We start from the raw sequence: 27,972 nt of genomic DNA on the forward strand, positions 1-27,972 counted from the left end.
AATGCCATTTAACTTCTCTGGGCACAAGTCTGTAACAAAACTGTTCATGTTGGCCTGTCTTCAACATGTGTCAAATCCTTGTTAGCAAAAGGCTTGAGGGTATTGCCATGTAGGACACTGAGGATGTGCAAGGTTCATCGTATCGTAGCCACAGACACCTCCACACACACAAAGCTAGCATGGGGTTGACTCTGTTTCCTGAGTGAAACTACTTTGTTTTGTTAACATTTTGCCCTTCTTTCATTCAGAAAGATTCTTCCTTACTGAGATAATGCTTTTGTGAAATGAATATTAATGAGTGTCCTAAGTTATAATTATTCCATTTCACCAACCTCATAGTAAAATGAGGATCTGGCAGAGAACATAGCTGTATTGCTTCAGTCACTTGGACTGCAGGATTTCTGCAGCAAGGATTATCCCTGACTGTGTGCACACCAAATATCTTGAGCTCCTCATGTGTTGCTTTAGTGTGGTAACCGCATGCAGGATCAAAACAAAGGGATTACATGAAGAGAGGGATTTGAAGGTTTGTGTTGTAGCTGGTCACACATGTACATAAAGCCTGTATTACTGCTAAGTTCTTGGGGCTATTTTTATAGGTGGATCATGGGCTATATGTAAGCAAGCTGGCTGATAATACTGGCCAGAATGGCAAAAGACTCTAACTGCAGTTTGAAATGCAGTAGTTGATTGATTCTATACAATAGCACAAAAAATATCTGTGAAGAGAAGTACTTTGAATACACAGGCAATAAAAAAGAAGCCTTATCTCTTCACATTTGAAAGAGATGCTTAAAAGTCACAATGGACTCTGTTAGTGAAAGTGTGATTGCAAATGCATTGACTGGGACAGGCTGACATGGTTGTAACCAACCTTGGGTTTAAAAGCTCCTTAGTTCTGTAATTTAGCTGAGAATTAAAAGAGTGGGGGCAAGGAAATCATGTCTGGTCCTTACTCTGTAGATGCATAATTGTTTTTCCATGCATGAAGCAGCAGAGATTCACAGTTTCATAGGATTCATAGCTTCTCTGGTTTCTCCTTCAAAGTTTGTCCCATTCTAAGTGTGTAATTTAATTAAGGATGAAAAAAGATGCTAACGATTGCACAAGATGCTAAAACTTGCTTAAACAGTTCAGAAATCAAACATTTAAGCTGCACATTTTCCACTGAGCTTGGAAAGCCACTACCAAAAGAATTAAAAGTGGCTGATGTCTGCTCCTGCAGAAAATGTGGGAGCAAACTGCATTCTTGCCACCATACTGCCAGCAAAAGTAGCCCAGTGTTTCAGTAGTGTGTCGGGACAGTCTGCAACTGTTGTCATAGAGGCCACAGAGAGTTTCTGAACAGAATTTAGGATGTCTTTTACCTTCACTTGTTTGACAGCTGAGTATTGATTTGCACTTATTCTGTCCCATGAGAAAATACCACAGACTTCCAAGCTTATCAGTTAGCTGACAAGTGAACCCATATGTTGTCTAGATAGGCTTTGTGAATTCCGGGGTTTGCTGTTGCCTGCTATTACAGGAGTGTTGCTATTGCTGTCCTGAGTTTTTGGGATATCCTTTTAATACCAGTACGAGAGAGGCTAGCCTGAATCTGTATGGATGCAACCGAGCAGTGCACAGCTTGGCTAACAGCTGCAAATGTATTTTAAGTGAAAGCACCAAGCAGGCCTACTATGAAGAGAAGACAGGAGCTAGTTGTGCCCAAACATTGTCTCTAGGTCTCTGGTGTAAGGTGACTTACTGTGACCAAAACAAGGAATTGAGCTAGGGAGATGAGTGGGACAAAATCCCTTGGTGTAACTGATGGCTGTTGTCGCCTGATCTGCCTGTGATGAAAATGAGTTTGTGACTCATCACATTAAATTACATTTCTGAACTGTTCCAACAGAGTAGAGAAGAGCAAAACCATGACTCAGGAACTAAAAGCTCTGGTTTTCAGCAGCAGGTGGACAGTGCAGGAGGGTAGCAGCCATGGAGGAATCTTCAGCTGCTGAGATCACAGAATGGTCTGGGTTGGAAGGGACCTCTGAAGGTCAGCTAGTCCAACCTCTCTGCAGTAAGCAGGGGCATCCTCAACTAGATCAGGTTGCCCAGAGCCCTGTCGATCCTCATGGGGATGGGACCTCAACCACCTCCCTGGGCAACCTGTTCCAGTGTTCCACCACCCTCATGGTAAAGACAGTGTTCCTAACATCCAATCTAAATCTGCTTTGCTCTAGTTTGAAGCCATTGCCCCTCATCCTGTCACTGCAGGCCTTTGCAAACCCTTCTGGTAAGCTCCTTTCAGGTACTGGAAAGCTACTATTAGGTCTTCCCAGAGCCTCCTCTTCTCCAGGCTGAACAACCCCAGCTCCTTCAGCCTGTCTTCATATTGGAGGTGCTCCAATTCCCTGATCATTTTCATAGCCCTCCTCTGGACCCAATCCATCAGGTCCATGTCCTTCCTGTACTGAGATCCCTACACTTTATTTAGCTAACAGGATATCCCTTACCAAAGACTGAATTTCTGACTTCTAAATAAAAACACTGGGGAGGGAAGGCATAATTGTAGGGGGAATAGATTCTTAAAGAGTCTTCAGTTCTTCACATGCCAAGGCTCCTGACCTGCTCTCAGTCTGATGGCCAAAAACCTCTGCTATGCAAGGTGGTTCTTCAGGCCTCTTGCAGCAGAAATGTCATGTGGCTAAGTGTTTAGAGACGGGCCACTGCAATGAGGTTCTCATCTGGATTACACCCACTGCCAGAGACTTACTGGGAGAGATGAAGAGGAGCAGCAGCTTTTGTGGCGGTGCAGCCCAGCCGTGCTGCTGCATCCCCTGTGGTGACTTCCCCCTCCCCATGCTGGCTGTGCTCTGCCTGCTTCCGAAGAAGAGAAATGCCAGTGTCAGTTCCTGTGTGTATCTCCTGCTCCAGTTTAATGAGCTCTTGCCCCCAGACAGAGGTGCCACCATGGTGATGGGTGCTTTTTTCTGGTGGCACCTGTGGGCAGGTAGAGCTGTGGATATTTGCTTTCTCCTGTTCAGCTCTATTAGGATAAGAACAAAGAGGAAACAAAACCACAACAAAGAGCACTGTGGTAATTCTTAGATAAAAAGCAGATACCTACAGCTGGTAGCTCATGAGTCTGAATTAACTTTGTGGTAAGAGTCTGTTGTTCCAAGAAGGGGTCTCGGGGAGGCAGATAGGGCTGGCTCCTGTAGAAACCCTGTCAGCTCTGTGGTGCTGCAAGCTGGTGCCAGCACTGCCCGATAAACGCCTCAGCTTCTGACAGGGGAGTGAAAGGAGGGAGGGAGGGACCAAGCCAGGCACTGTTTTTAACAAAAATGCTTCTTTTATCCTTACTCCTGCTCTTTGTATTCTTTGTACCACGATACCATCATCAAATGGAAAGGGATCTCTGACCTATGGAGGGGAACACTTACCATGGCTATGTTCAGTGAGAAGGAAGAAATGAAGTGGATGTGGCTGCGGCTCAGGCTGAATGTGGCAGGGCCAGGAGTCTCTCAGATCTGTGATGAAAGAACAAAACTTAGCAAAACATTTTAGAGCAACAACAGAAATCTGCAGTTAAAGTACAGCATTCTGCCAGGCTCTTGAGCAATCAAGTGTGAGGTATGCACTCTGTTTTGTTTTGCAGAGAGAAGCTTGCAATTTTCTTACAGCAACAAAATTAGCATTAAGAGCTGGCTTCACACAGACATTTATATTCTGGCATGAGTCATGAACCTGAAAAGGAGTCTGCCTAGGTAATTAATTTTCTCTGTGTTACTGCAGATCTTGGTATTTGCTCATTTATTTATTTATTGAAGGATTTATTTTAACTATAAGACTTTGCACTGAATGTCATTTTAATAGTGCTCTTCATCATGGCTTCCAGTGCAGGAGATGGTGGAAATTCAGTTTTACATTCATGAGATTCTTGTCCTTGAAGCACTTGCCTGGCAGTGAGTGGATCTGCTGCAGAAGACCAACCCCTGTGTATGATCTTCTGCAGCTTGTTCCCTGCTTCACCTGCCATCTTTAAACCTGGCCTAATTATAGTCATTGTAGAAATGTCCCAGGAGTTGAGAGGCGTTGTGAAGAAGCCTGGTTTCAGGATGGCAGAGATTCCCTGAGCAGTGATCTGAAGCACTGCATGTCACAAAGCCATGATCCTGCAGGGACGGCTGAGATGCCGTCATACATGCGTGGAGAGACCTGAGTCATTGCCCTCATTCTCCTCGGGCTGTGGCAGTAAGGAGAGCAAGCACAGGCTGGTACCAGTGCCTAACTCTCATAGCAAGCACCTCTTTGCTTCAGACTGAAGGTCCTCTGGAAATCTCAGCTAAGGACATTTCTTAAAGTGCTGGGAGATGTCCTGGGTGCTGCAGAGCCCTCTTTTCCCAACTCTCATTAGTGCTTCTCTTGCTGGTAAATGAGAAGACGTTCAACATACAGGGCAGAATTAATTGCATCTCACAAGCACCACCTCATCAGGTGGTGTCCAGCTGATGCTGAAGGTTATGCTACTGACAAGCTGATACACAAACACCACCCATACACCTGAGGCAAACAAGAAGTTAGTTTGCAGCCATACCAACCTCTCTTTTTGACCTGTGTTGGGATGCAGTTTAGATACCCATCTCATTATGCTAGTGCAGAGCTTCAGAAGGTTTTCAGTGGCCTTATGACTGCAAGGGCAAACCAGCATCCATAAATAGGTGCTGGACTCAGGAACATGCTCTGTGCTGCTGAGCATGTCACTAACATACTCAACCCTGGTGAGCTGGGAGTTTGGAGCACAGTGCTGAGATTTGGGGACACAGAAACACAGCATGCTGGATGTATTGATTTCTGTGCACAATATGGTGCCACTGATTAAAACCACACCTACAGTAAAATTGCTTACATTGGCAAATCTATCACAAGAATGCATGCTTTAGTGGTGGAATAAAGGCAGGCATGAGGAACCATCTGGCCAGGGCAAACCCCAGACTGCTGTCTGGCCTCACCTGCGGTTACTGCCCTCCTCAGAATTTGCTCTCCGTCACCTCCATGTTAAAAGTCTGATGGAGATGAACATGCAGGCAAACAGCAGGGTGATTGTCTTCTGCACTGTCTTGATAGCCTTCTGTGATGTCCACTGATGGTTTCCAGCAGACAGACAGTGCATCAGAGAGAATCCTGTGTGGTCTGTAGGTGTGAAGGCTCTGTGCTGCAGCTGCTGGCCGTTCCAAGTCCTTTTGGCTCTTGGAAATTAACCCGGGGACACTTTTTCTGAATTTGTGTCTTTTTCCCTACAAAGGTGGAGCCTTTTTCTGCAAAGCCAAGGGTGAAACCAGAAACAAATTGAGGACTGAAAAAAAAATTCCTGTTGTTTAAAACAATGCCTAAATGTTCTTTCAGGGCAGAAGAAATGAATTATGTTTTGTTAAAACATCTTAAACCTGGTGGGAACACAGTCTGGCTCCTGGCAGCAGCACTCCTCTCTCAAGATGCCATTTTTAGAGGCTCACCCCTTTTATGAAATGCTTTCTGGGCTAGACACTGATTCCTCTGCTGACTTCTATTTATCTATCTCACTTATTTATTTTCCTTTCCCTTGCTCTGGAGGAAGGGAGTGTCCATTTCAGGTTCTGGTTGCTTTTTCTGTAAACTATGAATCTATGCTGTTTGTGCAGCACCTGGCAGAGAGAAATCTCTGCTCATGCCTAGGGCTTTTGATGTCACAGCAGTGCTGAAGGAATTGTGGTACTCTGGGAACATCACTGGTGCAAGGAGTCCAGGGAGGCCAGTGGCTCCATGCAATTTCACGTCTCTCTGGCTTCCGGGCAACATCGATGAAGTGATCCCAATCAAGTTGTTCTCCATTGCTAAATGGGAGGAGAAGGTGCTGAGAGGGATGAACTCCACTGTGAGGATGGGGGGGAGATGGGAATGAGCTTTGCTCAGGAGCAGCAGCTTCAGAGACATCTCCCCCCCAGCCTGGGGTCAAGGTCCCTTTTATGTTAAAATCAGTGTTTAGAAGGCTGTGGTTTGGTATGCAGCCTCTGATGTGTCAGCCTGCTTTGCAAATCGTTTTAGGATGGCTTGAATATGAAAAGTGTGAGAAGGAACTTCCTGTGTAATTCCTGTGTTATATTTTAAGGAAAGACAGTGATTTCCAAAGGCAGTCTGGCAGTGAAAGAACTGCAAATAAATCAAATGTTCCTTCCACCTTAGAGGGGAAATTTGCATTGCCCTGGCTTCTTTTCTCTGTGTGTTTTGATATATAGAGACAGATGTGGAAATGATTTGCTGTTGTAATAGCAAGGCTTTGTGCAGCATGCTTTGGTGTCTAACCAGCGACTTCTATTTTAACAACAGGGTTGTTGTAAGACGTGCTGAAGCTGCAGTCGGTTTTGATCTGCTATACAAATCGACAGTCACAGTTGTTCATGCTGCAGAAGGACAGGCTGACTTCCTGCCTCCTCTGTGGGAGTAACTTTTTGTCTCCAAGTACAGCAGTTTATACTGCCGTCCTGCACCACATTCATCCTTCCCTCTGGGCATTAGCTAGAAGAAAGAGTGCAAACATTTCAGTTTAATAGGCTTTTGCAGAGCAACCTTTGCTGCTCGACCACATTGAATGGAAAGGACAGAAACAAAATGTTGTGAATGATGTGACTGTATAAGTCTGAGATGGATCTTGGGTTGTTTGGTTTCATTCCTCAACTCCATGCTTTTCTTCTTTGCCAGTGGTATTAAAACCCCCTCATCATCCTGTGCTTGCCTTCTCCTCAAAAGGCGATGTGAAGAACTCCGTGTGACGCCAAAAGCAATATTAGTTTTTAGAATCAGCTTTCAGGATGTGCTGGAGGTTGTGTAATCAGCACCTTGCCTCTCAGAAAGACTGGGTGCTTTAGTCCCCTGCATCTCACAGATGTGGGAGGCATGGGAAAGTTGTTTTGTTTTATTTTTTGGATGCTTGGAGACCTGACAGGAGAACCAAATTGTCTGGAGGCATGTCAAAAGTTTCTCCACCATGGGTTCAAAGCTAGGCCCATCCTGACATCAGTCTCAGGCTATAACAATACTTTGGGGAAGAAACAGGGTCAAAGGAAACTTCAAAACTGCCATATTAAGTGGAAGAATTTGTCAGGAAAATGCTGAATGAGGCTGTGATTTCTGTTCCAATGTAAGGGAAACACACAGTGCTAGGCACAGAAAAAGAAATGTGCAAGCAGGTGAGTGAGCTATTGGCAGTGATTTGTTGTCCACAGGGGGGATGTGATTCAGGATTGCATCTTCCAGGCAATCAGAAGCAATGTCTTGTGCTCTCAGCTTCAAAACTGTGTTCCCTCTACGGACTACAACACTGCTGTCCCAAGGGGAGTGTGCATTCAGAAAGCCCCTTGGCATGGTTGTTTTCAGTCTGCATTTGGTGAACTGAAACAGGAGTTACCACAATGCCATTCCTACAGTAGGGCAATTTCTGTTTGCTGTGAAGCATGGGGCAGAACTGTAGGGGTTCAGAAGCTGCTTCAGATGTTGTTCAGCTTTCCTTGCTCTAGGGTGCTACACCTTGAGTCTGAGCAGCAAGTGGATGGTGGATGTCAGTACCCACTTGATTGCTTTGGGGCACATGAACTGGAGCTGTGACTTTCAGAGATGTGGTTTCTTTTTAGATGGTTTAAATAATATTTGGGTTTAGGTGATATTTATGAAGCATCTTGAAGTCTGCATAAGATAGGTCATTCAGGACTGTGCATGTGTAAGCAACTTGTCCCTCCTTTTGAGCAGCTGCCTAAGCAAGTTCAGCGATGAGGCGTTGTGTGTTTTGGACTGTGGCTCCACAGCGCGAGTGGTTTGGCAGCAGCACCGCCTGCAGAACTTCCCACCCCTGGCACTGCCCTCAGGGTTGTGTAAACTGCTGTGGAAGTGGGGTTTGCCTTTGATACAGCTGGGAGTCAGTTCTTGGGCATCAAGAAGTCCTTAACTCTGGCAGTGCCGCTGGCCCACCAGGATTATGAATCGCTGAATGCATTTTACACTGCAATATGCATAGCAGAAGAATTACTAAGTGGCCAAATGTGGCTTGGAAACAGCTTTTCCTTTGGAGAAGACTTCTCCTTCCATTACATGGTTGCTCATAAAAGGCTATTGGGCCTGGGGTACCGGTCTGTGCTCGCCAGGGAATGAGTTTGGCTTGGTGGGACAAGCAGAAAACCAGCACTGGTGCTGAGAGACACCCAGCTGGAACCATTCCCTGCGTCTGGCCCCTGGAGCTCCCAGCAAGCCAATGTTTGCACAGGACTCTAATGAGGAAAAGCAGTGTATTGTTCATTTACTCATAATAACAAACTCCTGAGTCTGCAGATAAGCAAAACACTTGAGAGTAAGCTAGACCTGGAGATTTGGATTGAAGCATCCTGAAGGTAGAAGCAGCAGCAGTCAGATGGTGTGATGAGAGCAATACTGGCATGTATTACTGCTGAGACCTCCTCTTCATAAATGGTTAAGTAAACAACACATGGAGCTGCTGGCCAGTTTGTCTCATTTCAATATCTAGCATAGCTAAAAGCAAATAAAGAGATTATTCTGTAAACAGTCAGATGGAAACAGGTTGATCTACATGTGGGGAATGTGGATCTTTAGGAAACAGAGCAAACTTTGCAAAGCTTGTGTATTTTTGAAGCAATCATAAGCTTTTTAGTAAGGCAGTTAGTGTAACATTCAGGATTGCTATCAAATTTAAACTGAGGTTAGGAATTAAAGCAGACATTTATTCAAATGCCTTTCTGTCAAGGCTAAACCTGTATTAAATGTTGTTTGTATTTTGCACTCATGAGTGATCTGGAGCTTTAAATTAGGTGACAGCTGCAATTTGAAGGAGGTTGCAGTTTTGGAACACTGAAACTGCCAAGGGCCATGGAGAGTTCTAGCAGAAGCTGTGACTTCCAGGAGGAAATTTGACATCATAAAGCTGCATCAATGAGAGGAAAAAACCCACAAGCTAAGCTTCCATCAATCAAAGCCAGGGAAGAGAAGGTTATGTAGTAGCAGTGGGGAAGAGGATCTGGGCATTAATAGATAACAAATTGAGCACACCACCATGTAATTTGCCAAAAGGCAAAGACTGTTCTGGGCAAGGTTCCTAATGTTTCTGCTTCATCTGATCTAGGATTACCTCCACTTCTTCCCTGTAGGGGCTTAGTTTTCTCCTCAGGTTTTTACATAAAGCCTGCAGAATTGTGAAGCACAGATTACAGATAGTGTGTGTTAAAGTAATTTCATGGTTTAGTCTCAGGTGGTATATAGAGCAGGTTTCTCTGTGTGTGTTTGTGTGCACACACCCCCGGGTATGTATTTGGATTGTTACAGGTCATGGTGGTGTTTCTGAGGTTGTATTTATCCTCTGTCTTCCTTTTAAGTCCTCAGAGTCATCATTTCTCTCTGAACAATGTAGACAAGACCAGGAATACTCCATGGAAGAATAGAGAACCAATAAAAAGCCTCTTTGGTGGATGAAAGGCAGGGGTAGCCCCCAAAAAGGAGGGAAATTACTTCAGGCTTAAGACCAACTTTCGTGAGAAGACATGAAAGGCTTGACATGAAAGTAGAGTTAAAAACACACAGAGTACAGGGAGGGCCAAGGATACTTACAATTACTTTAAAATATATTGTTGCTACTTTTAAAAGTAGCAACAGAAAGAAAAGAACTACTGCAGGTGACCAAAGAAATAAGCAAACATAAAAAGGGAAACTTAAAGTATCTGTTAGGAAAAATATGTAGGACAGGTCCCTGAGAATGAAGGGTTTGCATCAGTCACGGAGTTTGGCATGCTCAAAACCATCTGAGGAAGTGGCATGTAGTGCAGAAAACACAGGCTTTATTGACATGCAATATTGTCTCAAACAGTGCTTTCATCCTCAAAAAGGAAGTCACTGTTAAAAGAACCCCAAACATCTCCAATCGATGAGATTCTCTGCTGATAATTTACATGTGGAGCAGGAACAGAAGCAAAATTGTGTGTGAAGGTAAAGGCTTTTCCTGCCAGCTCCCTGGCTTGCTTTGCTTGTATGAGCACAATATGACTGTAGTGGTGCTAAGCCTCGGTGAGGTGGAGATTACAGCCAGACAGATCTGTCAGGAGATCAGGCATCTGAGAGGGCAGAACATTTTGCCCTCTGAGCTTCAATCATCCCCAGTTGTGGGGACGTCCAGGGCCAAACAGCAACCTTAAAGCCTCCCCAGCTGGGCAGCAAGAGGAAGGAGAACAACCAGGAGCTCTTGTCCCCATGGGGTGCCTCACTTCTCTGGAAAGTCCCTGCCTTCCTTGCAGCCCTGCAATGTGTGGAAGTAGAGCGGTCTCCATCCCCTATGGCTCTTCAAAGCAGTTTTTCCTGCAGAAAAGGGAAACTTCTGCAGCTTTCTGCCTTCCCTTTTGTCTCACTGTTGTGGGCTCCTGGGAAGGGTGGAGGAAAATGTGTCAGTGGAAAACGAGGAGTAAAGCTGTGGTGCACGTTGTGCAGCTTTTCTGAATCCTTAGTGCTTAGGCAGAGCAAAAATAGCTTTAAAGAGAAACAGAGAGGCTTGAATTCGGGTCTGTGTCTTCAGCAAGCTGCAGTGATGTGACTTACAAACTCTGCAGTGTGATGGGTTAAGGAAATGCCCCTTGGCTTCTGCAGAACTAACCTGAATAATCTCAATTTAATGGTCGATTATAAAATTACCAAACAATTAGGTTTCATTCTCAGCCTGTGCTCATAAATGGCAGCAGCCGAGATGTGCATGGGTGTTGCATGTCAGAGCAGCAGTAAATGAGCAGAGCTCTCCGGGAGAGTGAGCAGAGGCTTCTGCGACAAGCCCAAGCACTTGGCAGGCAGGAGCAGAGAAGGTGGTGACAGTGGGGGAATGTGGGGACTGCTGGTGGCCTCCACAAATGATGCTGTTGCCTTGTGTTAACCTTTCAAAACAGTGAGCATTTCTCAAGAGACCCTATCTGCCTTTTTTCCTAAATATAGGACAGCTTTTCCCCCTCCTGGTTGGTAAGTGTGCTCCGTGGGCTGTGGGTGCCAAATCTGTTTGCAGGCTCTATCCTCTCTTTTCCTCGTGCCCACCTTGCATCCTCTGTAGCCAGCTCTGTTAACGTGCTTGCTTGTAAAAGCTTTGCCACTCTTAATTTGCTTGCCCTCGTTCCCTGCTGTGAAGCTTGCTCCAGGGAAGGCACTGAGGACTCCTGCTCTGTGGCAGCATCTCAAGGAGGCAGGAGCATGTCTGGCTGTGCGTGGGGCTTAGGTGGGGTTCGCAGGTAGCAGATGATGTTTCTGATGGGTGGGAGTGTGTAAAACAGTACACTGCCTGGCTTTACTTCACCCCATCGCTGATAAGTTCAAGTGAAATTCAGAAGAGCCATTCTGCAGAAGGTCCTGTTCTCTTCATGGGAGTCTGTACATCAAAGGACCTTGTTCCATCTTCATGCATTAATGCAGGTGCTTCTGAGCCAAATCCACACCAATCAGTCCTCTGGCTCCAGGTTCAGGAAAGCATCCTTCTTCAAGAAGATTCCTGAGCACCTGCTTTCATTTGCAGATCTGTTTTTATGGCATCCTGGTTGCTAGAATGAAAGGCAGGTTAATGTCCTGTGGAATGGCACCGGGGTGAACAGCAGTGCAGAAAGCTCTGCCTGCATGCCTTCCAGCGCAGTGAGACCTAAGGGCCTCTTCTGCAGCGACACTTGAATCTTCATGCAAAGGCTTGATCAAGTGAAGTTTAAATCAGATTTGATGTCTAAGATGCATTACTTTAAACATTAAAGTTGGTTTTTTTTTAATATTCCTCTTTATGGTCTGAGTTAAACATTTACTGGTTTCATTCTTTTCTCTGTTGGTGTTTTGGCAGCCGTGGTATTTCTCCTGCTCTCTCTTTCTTTTTGAAGACATTTAGCTGCATAGATCTCTTTTCCTCCTCCCCTTTCCTGGCTTTATTTTGCAAGCAGCTTTTGGTAGAGGAGTTGAGCTAGTGGCATGACAAGAATGCTGGTGATAGCAGTGTGATTTCTTCCGTGGGACTCATTGATTACAGATGAGGTGACAAACTCCTGTGAGATCTAAGTGCACCAGTATTAAGTACTGGCATACCGGCTGAGCTGAAGAACATCCCTGACACCATAACACTGTTTCCTATATTAGGCAGGCATGATGATTAGAGAAAATATAAGAGAGAGTGAAACTTTAAGTAGAATATGTAAGGCATGTCTCCACATACCTGAGAGTTGGTGACTTACTGTCCTCTTGAACTGGAAAACAAGCCGAGTGTTTAGTAGGCACTGATGGTTGGGAACTTGCCTCTGTGGTTTTTGAACCCATTTTCACTCTTGGCTCACAGTCCTGACAGTGAATTCCACAATGGAGTTATGTATGGCACAGAGCCTCTTTTTAACACTGATAGGGACTATCCTTTTGTAGAAAGGGACAATAACAAGCAAACTAACCTTTTTTAGGAGTAATAATCCCCAAATATGCAGGGGCTAATAAAGGAAATGTCCAATTACACAGAGGGTTTGATTGCTCCAGTTTAATTGCAGGCCATTTTTGAAAGGCAAGGCATAATCATCCATTTCTCTTTCTTCCCTGCACCAGGCATAACATCTCAGGAGGAGATGATCTGCCATAAAATGAATCCATCAGCAGACTACTAATTTTCCTTGAGAGCAGCAGCCTTACAGTGCAGCCCTTAAACCAGCAGCATGCAGATGGATGCAGGACCACTCGTTTGTGGTGGCCCACTGCTGGGTGGGTTAAGCTCATCGTGAGTCTGCACAGAGTCTCAGTGGCAGGAGTGTCTGAGAGGTGTAGAGCAGCATACATTGTTTGTCTAGCTTATCACGTAGATAGCAGAGCTTTTCAGGGCTTTCTCATTCAGTGAGAAACTTGTTTGGTTTTCTGTAGTCCAGTAAGATAAATTCTGCCTTTGGTGACATGGGCACAATAGCCACCTGAGTTTGAGCACATCATAGTTTATTGGCTGCAAGAAGAATGATGGGCTTGTTCCTATTGTGCTTGAGTAGGAGGAGCCTCATAAATGCAGTTCTCTAATCTGTTTCCCTGGCCACACTTGGGAAAGAAAAACAACCACAAATGGTAGCTACAAGATTTCCTCCTCTCTGCTATTGCTCTTCAGATCTTAAATTGATATTTTCCATTAGGACATGAGACATTAATGTACTGCAGCTTTATGTTCCAGTGCTCTGGGGAAGAAGCAAGAATTTACTTGAAGACAAAGTGACAGACAGTCTCAAGTTCACTTAGGTATTTGAATTTCACCTCTGAACTGAAATCAAAAGAACATTGGTTCATTGAATTCATTTTCCTTTGTATATATCTCATTTAATTACAATAATATTACATTTAGTCATATTTAACTGAAAGTAATTGTGACTGCTAAAACATGAAAAGATCCTGAGTCAGCTAAAAAAAGTAATGATTGTAAAGGTCAGACCTTAAAGGACTGTCAGGGTCTGGCAGAGATTTGTTTCTTACACCTAGTTACAACATTTAGTCTTCTTTTGTAAAAGTGAGGGAAGGAACATCTGAGTCTCCCTCCCCTTACTCCAAGTTAATAAAGTAAACAGAAAAGGCTCCAAGTAACACATGAGCTCCAGAGGAATGCTATGGTCCAACTACAGCTGGGGCTGAGGGACACCAGTGGCTCCAGTTGTTTGTTTGCTGCAGACAGAGCACTCTCCTCCCCTTTGCTGGGACTTCCTCGTTTGTTTTGGTTGCACTCCCAATGGGAATGGTAGAGTCTGTGTGTCATGACAGCCCTCGAGCACTGAACTGTCACATACTTCTCTTTCATCAGCTGGGCACCACTCTTTGGGCCTTGGTACCTTCCAGGTCATTTGTTTGCTGATCACACACCTGAAGGCTGTGCTGCTGTTCAGTGGGACCTGCACAGGCTGGAGAGTTGGGCAGGGAGAAAGGTGAGGAAATCCAACAAGGGCAAGTGTAGAGTCTTGCACCTGGAAAGAGCAACCCCATGTACCAGTACAGGTTGGGGACTGACCTGTTGGAGAGCATTACAGAGGAGAGGGACCTGGGAGTCCTGGTGGACAGAAGGATGACCATGAGCCAGCAATGTGCCCTGGTGTCCAAGGAGGCCATGCCATTCTGAGGTGTATTAGAAGGGGAGTGCTTAGTAGGAAAAGAGAGGTTTTCCTCCCCCTCTACCCTGCCCTGGTGAGGCTGCATCTGGAATATTGTGTCAGGAAGGACCTCAGGGAACTGCTTGAAAGAGTCCAGTGACAAACCAAAAATGATTCAGGGAGTGGAACATCTTCCTTACGAGGAAAGGCTGAGGGAGCTGGGGCTCTTCAGCTTGGAGAAGAGGAGACAAAGAGTGACCTCATTAATGTTTCTAAATGTGTGAGGGGTGATTGTCAGGAGGACAGAGCCAGGCTCTTCTCAGAGATGCCCAATAACAGGATGAGGGGCAATGGGTGCAAGCTGGAGCATGGGAGGTTCCACATGAACTTAAGGAAACACTTTTTCACTGTGAGGGTGACAAAACACTGGAACGGGCTGCCCAGAGAGGTTGTGGAGTCTCCTTCTCTGAAGACATTCCAAACCCTCCTGGTCACATTCCTGTGTGACCTACTCTAGGTGATCCTGCCCTGGCAGAGGGGTTGGACTAGATGACCTTTCAAGGTCCCTTCCAACCCCCCATGTTCTGTGATTTGTGCTGCACCTGTCAGGGGATTCCACACTTCACTGTACAAAGTGGAACACTGTGCTTGTTGGATGGTATTTCAGAGGTGAATGCAGAGGAACTGATAAGAGAGGAAACAATATGGAATGCTTTCCTGTGTGAGGTTCTTACAGGGCTTTCTGTTGCAATAATATGCCTGAAAGATGGCTTCTGCTTGTGAGACTACAGCTGTACTTAAGGTCATCCTGAAGGTAGCAGATACAGCTCCTGGAGATGTGTAGCTTTCCCTGCCGTTGGTTCAGGAGCAGTTTTCTACAAGAGAGCAGGAAGGTACCGTTTCCAGGGGCTGCTGTGGGATTCACCACACTGCCCTAAGGCTTTGTAAAGAACACAGGGGGGAAATCAAGTTAGACTTAGATTTGGACAAAAATGTAAGCATGTAGAGAGCTTTAAAAGTATGAACAATCTTTGGACTACCAACATAGTCAAAGCTATGCAAGTAGCTCCTACCTTGAGTCACAGCCATTGTCAGCAGCCTGTGATTAAATGAGGGAGATTTGTACTGAACCTTGTGTGTTTCATGGTGTTTTTGAATTAAAGTAACACAACACTGAGAACATTAATTCAGGGTAATGACAGCAGTCTAAAAATCATCCTATTTATCAGAATAATCCAGCTGGATATCAGACATATACAGGCATTGGCTTCTGGATCCTCCTAGGTTCATGGAAGGGGTCACCAGCGGTGATCCACGTGTTCATCATGGTGCTGCTCTGGCAGGTCTCAGTGGTACCGACCAGCTGGGATGTGTGAAAGCTGGCTGCTTATGATTCAGGCAAGAATTCAGGCAGATCTTCTCCAACTATTAGTGTAAATTATTTAAGCAAGCCAAGATGCTTCTGATTAAAATGAAATAAGGAGCAGCATGAAGTTTTTTCTCTCTGCAGACCCATGGGATCTGTAATTTCTGTGAGGATGGTGATGATTCACCCAGGATCACAAGCGAACTTCTTGTGCTGGTACAGCTAAGAACCTGAGGGAGTAGAAGAGTTTATCACACGTATGGTTTTCAGCCATGACTTTGTTGTTTCCTGCCTGTGTTGGAGTGTTCATCTGTGGAACCACACCAGGCCTGGGCATCTTCAGCAGCCAGCCTTCTCATAAACACCAACAAAAAGCTGAAACCTATATTTTCTCTCTCAGATAGCCTGCCTGGCTCTCTCCTCACGTGAACATTGCTCTCCTTTTCTTCGGGAGTCCCTTGTGACCTTGTAGCCAGTCTCTCCAATCCTCATGGGATATTTCAAGTGTCCTAATTTCATCACAAAGCCAGGAGCAAGGCTTCGCTGCCACGGGGAGCGATCCACACACCAGGACTTCAGCTATGTGTGTAAAATCTTAAACTTCTAAGTTGATCTTGCAGATACATGTCCAAATTTCTATGAGACCTGAGTCAAAGCAGATGTGTAGGAAAGGGAAGGCATGAGAACTGCTGGTTGGGAAGAAGGAAATACCTGAAGCCCCTGTTTCCTTTCTTCCAGCTGTGCAATGTAGCTGTTTCTAGCTCAGAGACTGGAGCAGCAGACTGTGAAGCAGAGTGGTAAAAGAAGTGAAGGAGTTAAAGTGAGCTTCAGAGAAGCAGGGGCAGTGTAGATCTGTGGAAGGAAAATACCTCCCAAAATGGAGCAAAACCAGCAAATATGAAATGTACTGAATGAACTTCTGGGTTTGCTTAAGATTAACTTAACATTTTTCAGAAGAGAAAAAGCTCACTTTCCCTAACAGCAGGACCCCTGTGTGTATTTACCTGAGGCTTATAGAAATAGCTCATATGACAAGCCTGGCTCCACAAACTCCGCCTAAGGAGCCTGGATCAGCAAAATTCAATCCGAAAGCTGTCTAAAAATTAATGAAACCTGTCTGATCTCTCTAAGTTAGCTAATAAACTCATCCTTTGTTTGTGAAAGGATGTAACAGTTACATAAATTAATACTGAAGCCCCTGGAAATCATTTTTCAGCCTTCATTGCTTTAGCTAACTTTTGTTTTAATAAACAAGGAAATGCTAACTGAAGACCAGACACAAAGTGAGGGCTGTCTGTAAGGCTTTGCTTTTGGTCTTGTCGTTGGTTTGGTTTTTAACATGATTTTGTCTCTTTTACTAACTGGAGACTTTCAGCAGTTTCATGCTTCAACTAACTCTTAAGGAAGAAGTTAGAGCGAGCAGTCAGCTGCCCTCAGGCCGATCAAATAGTGCTTTTCTTCGTGTGTTACCAGCAGATGAACAGGCGATCCCATTTATAGAGCATACTACATGTTGACAGAACACATTACTTCATTTTGCCATATTGGCAATTTGAGATCTTAACAAAACAATGCTGAGGTCGCTCTCATTCTGTACTGCCATCCTTGGAATGCAGCTTGGGTTTTCATTAACTCTGTCGCTGCAAGGTACTGCAGATGAAGGCAGATTTTATGGTGAGGGGGGCGGAGTGATAAACAATGAGAGCAGAAAGTTGTAAACAGCTTAAATTCTTCTCCTCGGTGAGGAATTCCTTTTCCTTAACACTCTCTGGTGTTCGCAGCATCCTGGGGACACTTGGTCTAATTGGAGGTGAATGGGTGGATAGCTCACAAGGGTTTTGATACCTCCCAGCTGTTATGTGGGGAGAAGTGGTCTCAAACTCCTGCAGCCAGTGAACGCAGGCTTCAATATAAACAGTAAAAGTTTGGAGATTCAGCCCAGTGCTTGGCTCACAGCATTCTGGCTCTATTTAGGAGCACAAATTGTGTACAGGACCACTTCCAAGTTTTCCCCTCCACTTCTCAGTCAAGAGAGAAAGACCAAAAAGGGGGGGAAGAAGGCAGGAGAAAGAAAAGCAGCTCTGCTTTGCTGTTTCATTATTCTCATTTCCCCCTGTGCTGGCTTCATGGAAGTCGCTGGTATCATCAAGCTACAGCAAAACTGGGGGGAATCTTTCCAAGGCTCTTTCTGTATGCACATTTTTGTGAGTCTTACCAAGACAGTTAAAGCAATACAAGTCACTTGAGAAGAATTTAACTACAAAGGAGCTGTGTGTCCTTGTTGCAGAAGGAGAGCAGACTCGGGGGGGATTCTTCAGGAGTAGCTGCAGTGCTCTGAATTAGTAGTTTACCTTTTTTCAACAATTGCCTGAGAGTAGGAGAGCATCTCTGTACAGCCCAGTCCTTCCCAAGCTGTTTTGAGCAGAGGGATCTTCCCCTCCCAGATTCACACTAGTGTCATGGCTTAGTGCTTTGGCTCTACCACCTCTGTACCCCTGGATTTGGGAGGCTATGGGCTGTGCCCCGCTTTCACCTTCCTCTTTCCTCTGCAAAGGGAAGAGACACAGTTTGGGGTACACTGGAATAACTGCACCCAAGCTATGAGTGATTTAGTATACAAAGACTAGTAAAGGATCCTGCAGCTTAAAACAGTCCAGCTCTGCCAGCAGTGAAGCTGCTGGGATGGTGGGGTGTGCAGTGTATGAATCATGCTTCCATGGCCCTGTTGCTTTTTTAAAATCACTTTCTCAACAATGCTTGCAATCAGGGCTCCAGTTTCCAGGTAACAGGGAGCACAGACGCCCCAGCACTGGGTGATTTAGCCTTTCACTGAATGCAACTGGGAAGCAGTCGCGAGCACTAGCATATAACCCTTCAGTTAAGCACAGCTCTCTTGGCATGAGGACTAATTTGTGAGGGTGAGATGCCATCTTTATGGCCCAGCAGTCACGTCTGCGGCAAGTGTTGTCACGACTGCTGCAAAGGAGAGCAGAGGTGCAATAAATACACCTTTGGCTGGATGCCTACTGGGCTGTGTTTTCAGCAACATGCTCAGTCTGTGAATCCTCTTGGGTGTGATAGTAATCCATATTGCCTGGACCTTTTGTGAAATCCCTTCCCCATGCTCCAGCCCCTGTGCATTTTGGTTTATATTTGGGGAGCACCTGGCTGTTGAAACAGGTTATCCAGCCAGCTGGAGAAAAGGTGTTCTGCATAGCAGTTCTTTCCTGTGGGTAGCACAGGTTCTTGTAGGACTCTGTACATGGACACATCTGCAATGGCAGCTTCTACAGGTGAGCACACCTAGTTATTGTACTCAGCTGGGTCTGGAATGTGTTCAGCATGGTATCTACTTAGATTGCCATGTCCCAGACTCTTCTGCCTCTGTTGTCTGTATTGAGTAGGTCTTTAGTGACCGTAGGGACCAAGACACCTAACTGATGCATAGCCAAGGTATCTGAATCTGAAGATGTATCCCACCTTGAATGTCTGGACATGGTTGTTGGCATTTTTTCCTTACCACTATCTTCAGGCTTAGGGTAAGAAGCATCTAGAGTTTTTGACATTCTGCATTTCCCCATCTCTGAGTGCTGAAGCTAGTTCCTGGGTATTCTCTCTCACATGCTGCGACAGGCCAGGGGAACTTTTATGGCTGAATTGTTAGGTGATTGAAGTTTGGTGCTAGACGACAAACATTCTTTGATGCTTCTGCAGCCTCCAGGTCAAAGCAATGATGGACTTACAGCCAGGGATAATGATGCTCAAATAAAACACCTTACTGCTCGAAGATCTCAGAACTTCATAGAGGGAAATTGTAACCATGCACTGAAATTGTACCCCATAGCTGCTCTTCAGAGCAAAACCAGACTGTGAATGCAAATTGCTAGAGCAAACTGTAGAAGTACTCATTGTTAGCTCAGTGGACAGGCATATAAACAAGTTTAAAATACCTCATAAGGAACTCAGTGTGTGAGGTTAGGGCATGAGAAAGAATAAATGTTTCAAACCCCATTCATCACAGAAATTAGTAGCCATTTGGTGCAGCAGAAAAGGCCAATTTGCTGGCCTTCAAATGTTTCATTTGCAGCTCCTTGAATCCACTTCAATTAGTCCAGGAAAACTGTCCCTGGGTTACAAGCAAGCTGCATGGAGACTCCAACTGTGAGAAAATTCTCTTGGGCTCTCCCACAGCCCAAGGCTTAGGACTGACTCAGAGCATATATCTTTGGTTAAGTCCGTTTAGTGATCCAAACCAAGGTCTGATGATCCTGAAAATTCTGGGTTCCCACTTCCACTGCGGGCTGCCTGGCATGACTGCTCTGCAGCCAGTGGGCTCTCCCCGCCTGTTAGGCAGGCTGCCTGCCAGGGCCTGACACTATTGGAGATGGCACAGCCCTGCAGCTTGCCAGTGCCAAGACCTCAGGGCATCACAGGATTGTGGCAAATCCTAATTCCACAGTAATTCCCAGGCTGGCTTTCTGGCTTCCCAGGCCCCCTGCCCTGGAGATGATACGTCCTGGGACTGTCACTCTGAGGGCAGTTTGCATGAGCACTCCCCTAGGGCTCAGAGGAAAGGGGAATTTTTGTCAGGCACATTGCTAAGCAAGTAGACTACTAGATGATTTGTCTTTTTCTGGCTCAAAAAAAGTCTGAGAATTTGCAGTTCACAGGAAGTTTTAAAATGTTGGCTTTCGACTCAATCGGATAAAAGTCACATTTTGCAAAGCAAAGCTCCCTCTCGCCGGGAACGCTGACCCCAGTGAACAGCATGAACAATAACCCCCTGACTCTTAATTTGCAGATGAAATCCAGACCACAAGGCACACAAGGACCATCTGCTTACATGATCCCCAAATTACTGACGACTACAAACCCATGATGTTTGTAACCACTTCACATAGAGCCCCAAACCTATTAAACAATGACTTCATTTGAAGAGGTTTGTTAACATCGTGAATATTACTATTGTCGGTCACAAGAGGCTTGGTCTTGTTCCAGTCTTGAAATAATTGCTTTTACACTGCAAAACTGGTTTGTGAATTGCAACATTAAATCAAAATGTACATTAGCAGTCACAGTACTTCTTGGGAGGTTTTATTGTGTAGTTATTACTCTGCAAACTAAATGGATCTTAGCAATTCTGCATTAGCAGTGAAAATATTTTGAGTAAGCTTTAGGTTTGTGAAAGAGCCTTTCCTCCTCCTGAATCCTTGTCAAATACCCTGATGGCAGATTTAGATAGAAGCCTGTGCTTCTCTCCAGTGTTGATAAGCATTCCTTTTCCTAGGCAGAGCAAGCCAATGATGTATCTGGAGCTGCTTTGTTTCCATTTGGTTTCTGCAAAGTTGGTTGTTGTTGGGTTTTGATTTCTCTATAGCTGCAATTTCTGTAAAAGTCAGAGGTAATGAAAGAAAATTGTGCCTTTCTCTCTCTCCATTTCTTGGAAGACATTTTAGGGAGAAGGATAATTGCTAGCAAGAGCTCAGCCCAGTAACGCAGTTCACAGTGAAAGTGAGTTGCAAGGAGATGAACAAGGAGGGAAATACAAGGAGATCTTACCCACCTTCAGGAACCAGAGGAATCTTCCAGTCAGTTGTTGCCCTCCCAGATGTGTATCATTTTCTGGCTTGTGTGCTTGAGGCTCTTAGGATATTTTGAAACTTTAAACATGGAAGTTTTGTTTGCCTCCATTTCTCCCCTTTTCCTCTCCATTCCTCCCCCACCAGCCCCTGCCCCCGCCCATTCCTGTCTACCTTTTTAACTTTGTTCTGTCAGGAGGGGAAACCAAACCAACCAACAAACAAAAATTAGCTCTGAAACTCTGTCATTTATTTTCACGTGAAGCCAGGAGTGGTCCCATGTATGTAAACTGCAGCCTGTGAGGAAAGAGAGAAAGATGGCAGAGTAACTTCTTCAGCTTTAAACCACAAACGACTTCTAGTGGCCCACAGGATAAATGCTCATTTTTGTTGGAAAATTGTTTCATGCAGTGTGCTAGGTCAGGTTTGTAATTGGGATTTTTAGCTTAAAGATATTCTAGTGAATTTTAACTGGTGCTGGAGATAGAGACCAATGTGCAAACATAAGAGATGCAAAGCAACTTAACCTTCTTCTGAAACAGAAGTCTGTTAGAAAACATTTGCCAAGCTGCTGATAACCGACAGTGCAGTACTCTGCACAGTCACATAGAGAACAGAATCACACAGCCTATCTACAGTGGTCTGTAAATTAAACAGGGAAGTGGTTCATTGAATGGAAAAACTTATGAATGTGGCAACCAGAGTTAAACACCTGAGCGAAATTCTGGTGACATACCAGTGCTAGCACGCTCTTGGATGTTTGCTAACACACTTCCATTAGGGAGAAAGGTTCCCTTGGGATTGCTGTGTGAGTTGTCTGTTTCTTACACCAAGTGCTTACCAGAAGAGCTGGTTTTAGCCCCGGGGCACATTGAGTCTCACCTTCCCCTGTGGCTACTTTTGCATTGCTGTGACTCCTTCTCAGGTGGTACCCTATCAGACAGCAGCAGCTCCAGCAGCTCCTGCTGACCACAGGCAGCGGGCATGGGAAGAGAGAAGGGATGCTTACTGATGCTGTTCCTAAGATAAACCTGCTTCTCCTGCCCCTCTGCACAGCACAGTATAGAGGTTTGAGTTAGTAGTCTGGAGTCTCTCTTGGGCTTCCCAGAGTTGGACAGTGCGGGAGCATTAAGTGGGTGTACACAGGGTGCAAGCACCAGAGGGGTGTTTGTGTCTGGGGAATACAGGCTGCTCTGTATCTGTTCCTGAGGAATAGAGTTCTAGGTTCATCTCCACCAGTATGAGCAACACTTAGGCAACTGCTCCTTGAGATGTGTAAGTGTCATTAGGTCTTGCATAAGAAGGGTTCAGACATGTAGGAAATTACAGTGATCAAGTTGTTTTTTATTGAGATGTCTTTTGTCCGAGAAGATTTGAGTCAGCCATGTGAAAAAGCATCTCCGTGAGCGAGCTGGCACTTCATTCTTCCTAGGCATCAAGTACTATTTCCCTTACTTCTGTTGCAAACTGGTGAGAAATTATCAATATATTGTGGTAGGTAGCAAATAAATATGTTAGGAAAAGAAGATGTTCCGAACAGAGGATTTTTGCAGTGCATTCCCCCTAAGTGCTGCTTCCTTAGTCTGTAGGTTTTGTTTATAGAATATTGTGCCTTTGATTTAGTTGTCTGTCATCTTTTATCTCTCTTCTCTTTGGAAAATAGACTTAAACTGTAACTTGTACTGACCAAATGAACACTTGGACAGCATAAGGAAAGTGCTAATTCCCTCAGGAAGAAGTGTGCTGCCAGTATCTCTCTTGGCCCTGGTTCAGTAACCACAGAGGCAAGTCTTTTCCAGATTTGGAGTTAGCTCTGTGTGGAAGCTGCATTCATGTGCTATTAGAAAGGTCAAACAAAACAAGACCTTCCTGCTTGTTTGAAGCTTTTGTACCTAAAATTGTCAACTGTTTTTTTCACCCAATAAGTACAGTAGCCCTCACTTTCCAGAATAAAAAGGATCAAGAGAGTGACAGTATTGACTTCTGAAAGTTACAATGAGATTTAGAGGCTGATCCCATAGCTGAGTTCCCAGGTGGGATTCCCCTCATTTAGCTGCAGATGCCTGAAGGGCAGATATCTGAACTAATTGTCACAGGCTCCCGGTGGAGTGAAGCAGGCACTTCAATTTATGTGACCTATTTTAGATGTCAACTTGGAATGACATAAATTGTCCACCAGATGTGTCAGTGTCTTCCCGTGGACGAGGGGAGCCTAGAGTGACGAGACAGAGATTGTAGTTGTTTACATTTAGGTGAGACAAAGCCATTACTGCCGTAAGGGCCCTGCTGGCTTCCCTCCCATAACAGGGTGGATTTGGAAACTTTTTCCTACCTCATCTGATGTGACATCAGGCAGCTTGAGTCACTACTTCCAGGAGTCGTGGCAGAAGAGTTGAGAAGTCATTTCTCCCCAGTTCCATAATTGTGTGCTGTCTGCAAGTGTATAGCTGGTTTCCTTTGTTTAAGAGCAATTAGGGCTGAGAAAGCACTTGGTTCATAGAGTAATGTTTGAAAAACAAAACCTGGCTTCATTAATGGTCAGCACAGTGAAATTCAATTACCAATTACCTACTCATTTCCCAGCTGCTGTGTTGGAAGCAACTACATTTTTAGCTGAAATGTTGTTCATTCTTTGCTGTTGTCAACAACAAATGATAAATAGAAGGGGCAAAAGTTCTACTGCAATCTGCATCTGCAGGTGTAAAGCATACAGTGAAGCCTCTTAAAGCACTGTGAGGGGCTCTGACACTGCCATTCATGGGAAGCATCACAAAAATGCAAGAAAGCAATGCCTCGTACCACAGAAATGATTTTAAATGAGCTACTGATCCCCACCCCCCCCCCCCTTTTTTTGTTTTGTTTTGGGCCTTTTGTTTGTTTTGGTGGTGGGTTTTTTCCTTTTTTTTTCCTTGATTGAATAGCCTTGGAGTAAATATGCAAGAAATTAAGTGTTATGCTCTGTATCACCCATTAAGAGAAGCTGACCTGGAAGGTTTACAGGTCTCAAGGTGAGCTGCCTGCACTCCTTGGGTACCCGTTATCAAGTAAATAAATGAGGAAGGAAATTTGGAAGGAACACCAGGGAGGAATTACAAATGAACATAAGGAAGAATATGAAAGGAGAAAATGATATCAGAACTGCTGTGAGAGATCCATATGTTAATCCCAGCTTCCAAGTAGCTGAAAAAAGGGATGGGTAATTGCAAGCAAGCGGGTAGCACAGCTCAGTCAGCTACCGCTTACTGCAGGCCAGGGATGTGATCCAAATCCTTTGTAATTGGGTGTCAGGTGGACTCTCTGGCCACCAGAAATACAGCATAAGTCAGTTTGCTAGTCACAGACACAAGAACTTGCTTTCAAAACCCAGAAAGATTTTGAAAACACCTTCTGTAAGTAGCAACTAGTTTCAGATGTTGTTACTAGGTACCAAAACTCTGTGCTTTGGAGTTGCTGATAGCTGCAACTACCAAATCCCTCAGTGTTTCAGAAATGGAAATACTTTAAACAGCTCTTCTCCCCTGTTTTTCATATTGTGTGGACAGAAAACCCCTGTCTCTGGTAAAGGTGCATTTTCCTGGGCTGACAGCCCCCTCCTGCTTGCCTGTTACTTACTTTTTATTTTAGCTGCCCCAGTGTAAGAACCTGTCACTAATGCAAAAATACTTCATGTACTCCACTCTCCTGCCCCAGAATCCTGCTCCCAACCAGACCACCCCCTGCTTTCCTTTGTTCCAGCTCTGGCACTCATCTCTATCCTCAGATTGCTGATTCAGCCTGCTAAATGGGAAGAAAACTGCGCTCCACCTGCTGTAGTGGTTTGTGACAAACACTGAGGCAGAGGGAAGGGATGTGGTGGCAGTGTGCAGCTGGGAGCAGGGGATGAAGGGGGTTACAGGTCAGACAAGTTCAACCTGCAAAACCTCACCTTCCCCCCTCCAGCTTCTCCCTTCGTGGCACTCCTCACTTTCCTGCCTTTGTGGTTTTCTCCCTTTTCTTAAACTACTCTGTTCCCCCCCCCACCCCCCCCACCCCCGATTTTGTGTTTCTCCTTATGCTGGCCTTTTTTCCCCCTGTACCTTCCAGCTGGAGGTTTCTGGTCCCCTCCATACCGTTCATTTCACCTTGGGGTCTCGCCATGTGTGTGTCCCTCTTCCATACTTTAATCCTGGTCTTTGCTGGTGTTTTGTATTCCTTTATCTGGATTGATCCTTTTCAGAAGCTACAGTTGAAGAGAAGGGTTTGGTGTTACAGGGCTTGAGGGTAGGAATATTGTATTCATTTCCCTGATGCTGTCTGCCTGCTTTCTGTTGTTTCCTGTGGTCAAATGCTATACCTGCAGAGCAAAGGAAAAGCACCATTTGGAATCAGGGCATAAGCAGAGTTCTCAGGTTGAAACCATCTCCTTGAGATAAAAAAGTAGAACTGCAGAAGAGAAAATGAAGCATTAGGGTATTATTTTTTTTTCCTTTGAAAACCCTTTTAATTTGGTTTTATGTGCCTGTGACAGTCCTGATGATCCCAAATGCTTCATGGGTAGGGTCTCTTGCTGTGGGGCACTGATTTCCAATACATGCTCTACAGCTGCTCAAGTATCTACCCTGACTCATTTTCCAGGAAGGAGACAGATTGTTCACCCAAGAGACAAAAATGGACTTCAAGGGTGAATGCAGATACTGTATGCACTGTCCATGCCAGGTTAACTGAAAGTTACCTCCCTGTCCATAGGAACTCTTAAAGATGATTTCCTCTGCAAAAGGAATTAAGGTCCATGGAAGACCTGCAACTGGAAATGCAGTGGGTACAGTACATCATCATCAGAGCATGTAAGAACTTCAGCTCAACTGAGTTCTCTTTCCAGCATGCATTTTGGTTTTTTTCTTCCTTATCCCCCAAATACCCTTTCTTTTTCCTTGGAAAAACTGTGTTACCTTGTTTTGTAGATAATCCAATGTGCTGGTAACACCTTTGCCTAGACTGTAGGTCAGAAGCAGTGAAAGTCATTAATTCCATATAGATCATGCAGCACTAGAAGGCCACTTCCTCAGAGAACAACTGAAAGTAACTGGGGGAGTTACTGTGCTAACAAAGGATTTGTGCAAAGCACCGAAGAATGGTTAGAAAGATGAAGGCAGCTCAGGAAATCATCTAGCTGTCCCTGGCCTCACTCTGCTGAGGTCATGCCTTACTGAGGGAGGTTTATGTATTTTTAAATACTTCCATTGATGGAGATGCTGTGGTCTCCCCAGGCAAGCCACAGAGAAGTCACAACTAATTATAACTCAGCAAAATGCAGTTTTCCTTTAGAATTTGTTTTGTCTTCCACAGTTTGTATAAATATGCATTCAAAAAATACTGAATGGGCCAGGAAATAGTATTTAATTTCTCAAAGCCTGGGTGCTCAGGAATGGTGAGCCAGTCTTAGCAAATAACGTCTTATAAAAGCATGAGTTAGAAAGTTAGTTTTATTTGTTCCTCTCTCCTTTTGGTCCTCAATGGCAGTGCCAGGTCCGCTCCGCCAGGCTGGAGATGCTGCGAGGGGGAGGCTCGGGCGCTTTGCCCGCGGAAGGAAGGACGGGACCGCTGGAGCCGCCACTCCGGGGATGTCGGGGGCTGGGGGCGGCTCCTCCATGGGACACCTCGCTCGGCTGGCCGTCAGCTGGCATCGGGAACCTCCCGGGACAGTCCGGTCCGAGCTGAGCACCAAATCTCTGGCCCCGGCGGCGCCCTCTTCCCCCTCAAACCTCCCGGAGCCCCGTCCTCTCCCGGCAGGAAGGGGACTCCCTCCGCCGCCCCGCCTGGCGGGCCGGGCCGCAGGTGCGGCCGGGCTAATCGCTGCGGGGAAGGAGCCCGGAGCCCGGCCCCGCCGCGAGGGAGTCACCACTGCGGGGCGGGAGGACTGAAACCGCCGCCTCTCCAGCGGCGCGGGGGAGAGCCGGCGCCTCCTCCTCCGGCTCCAGCTCCCGCTGCCGCCCGGCTCCGCCGAGGGACTGCCGGCTCCCGCGGCGGGGTGGGGACAGCCGGGGGCGGGGTGGAGGCAGAAGTTGCGAGGAGGGAGGACGGGGCCGGAGGCTGCCGGGCGGGAGCCCCGCGCTGCCGCCGCAGCCGTCCGAAGGCAGCGCAGCGCCCACCGCCGCTGCAGCCGCCTCCGCCGCACCGAGTGGAGGCAGTGGCCTTTCGGCCCGTCCGCCCGCGGCCATGGGGGACTCGGTGTTCAGCGAGAAGCCGGCGCTGCACTACGCGGTGAGTGCCAGGGCGAGAAGGGGCTGCGTGAGACGGGGGGCTCGCAGCGCTGTGCTCCCACGTGTGCCGGGAGGTGGGTGCGTCCGTCCTGCGTCCCTGAGCACAGGCGCCCCCGGGGCTGAGTGGCAGGAGGTGAGGAGGTAGTGGCAGTAGTGGTGTCCCAGCGGCGAGCTGGGCGGCAGCCCGCACACGCAATGGTGGTTCAGCTTCTCCCAGCGCTCAACGAGGGGAGCAGGGGGCTCTTAAGTAAGGAGCCTCGTCGGGGGCCGCGCCGTACATCTGACCCTGTTCTCACAAGTGGGCTGATGAGGCAAGCCCCTAGCACCAGAAGTGCTCTGGGTGCCGCTGGTTCCGGCACCGCTGGCGCTGCTATTGAGATAACACCATATTTTAGTGTTTCCTTCTCAAGAGGTTGTGCTGTTGAGAAGCCACTTCCTTTCTACCAGCCTTATTAGGAGCATTTTCTCGGTTGCTCGGTCAGAAAGAAAAAAAAAAAACCACAACACAACAAAAAAATCCAAAAGGCGACACAGAAACAACCAGCTGCCTCCCCTCCCGAAGCCATCAGTAGTCGCATGCGAGGTCTGATGCTGCTCTGTATGTAAATAATGAATGATTTTATTGGTGTTGATAGAGTTATGTGGGAATTGTCAGTCAGAGCAGGGCTGCTTCT

At 45.9% G+C, this 27,972-nt stretch overlaps 1 protein-coding gene across 4 annotated transcripts in view; it reads left to right on the forward strand.

The window, feature by feature from the left end:
- Positions 1 to 27,972, forward strand: part of ARHGAP6 (Rho GTPase activating protein 6) — a 253,876-nt gene that overhangs the window by 97,587 nt on the left and 128,317 nt on the right. The window contains exon 1 of one of the 4 annotated variants that reach the window (XM_068163141.1): positions 27,106 to 27,896. The exons of 2 other annotated variants lie outside the window; for them this stretch is intronic. Coding sequence is in view for 1 of the 2 variants with exons in the window: in XM_068163139.1 (XP_068019240.1) it covers positions 27,255 to 27,299 (45 nt within the window). In the remaining variant the exon portion in view is untranslated. Of the gene's footprint in view, positions 1 to 27,105; positions 27,897 to 27,972 lie in introns of those variants that run through there. One more of the 4 variants, XM_068163139.1, reaches the window with a different exon arrangement.

This window comes from Melanerpes formicivorus, unplaced genomic scaffold, assembly GCF_026170545.1.
Source record: "Melanerpes formicivorus ecotype bairdi unplaced genomic scaffold, bMelFor1.0.p_v2 SCAF_70, whole genome shotgun sequence".
Lineage (NCBI taxonomy): Eukaryota > Metazoa > Chordata > Aves > Piciformes > Picidae > Melanerpes > Melanerpes formicivorus.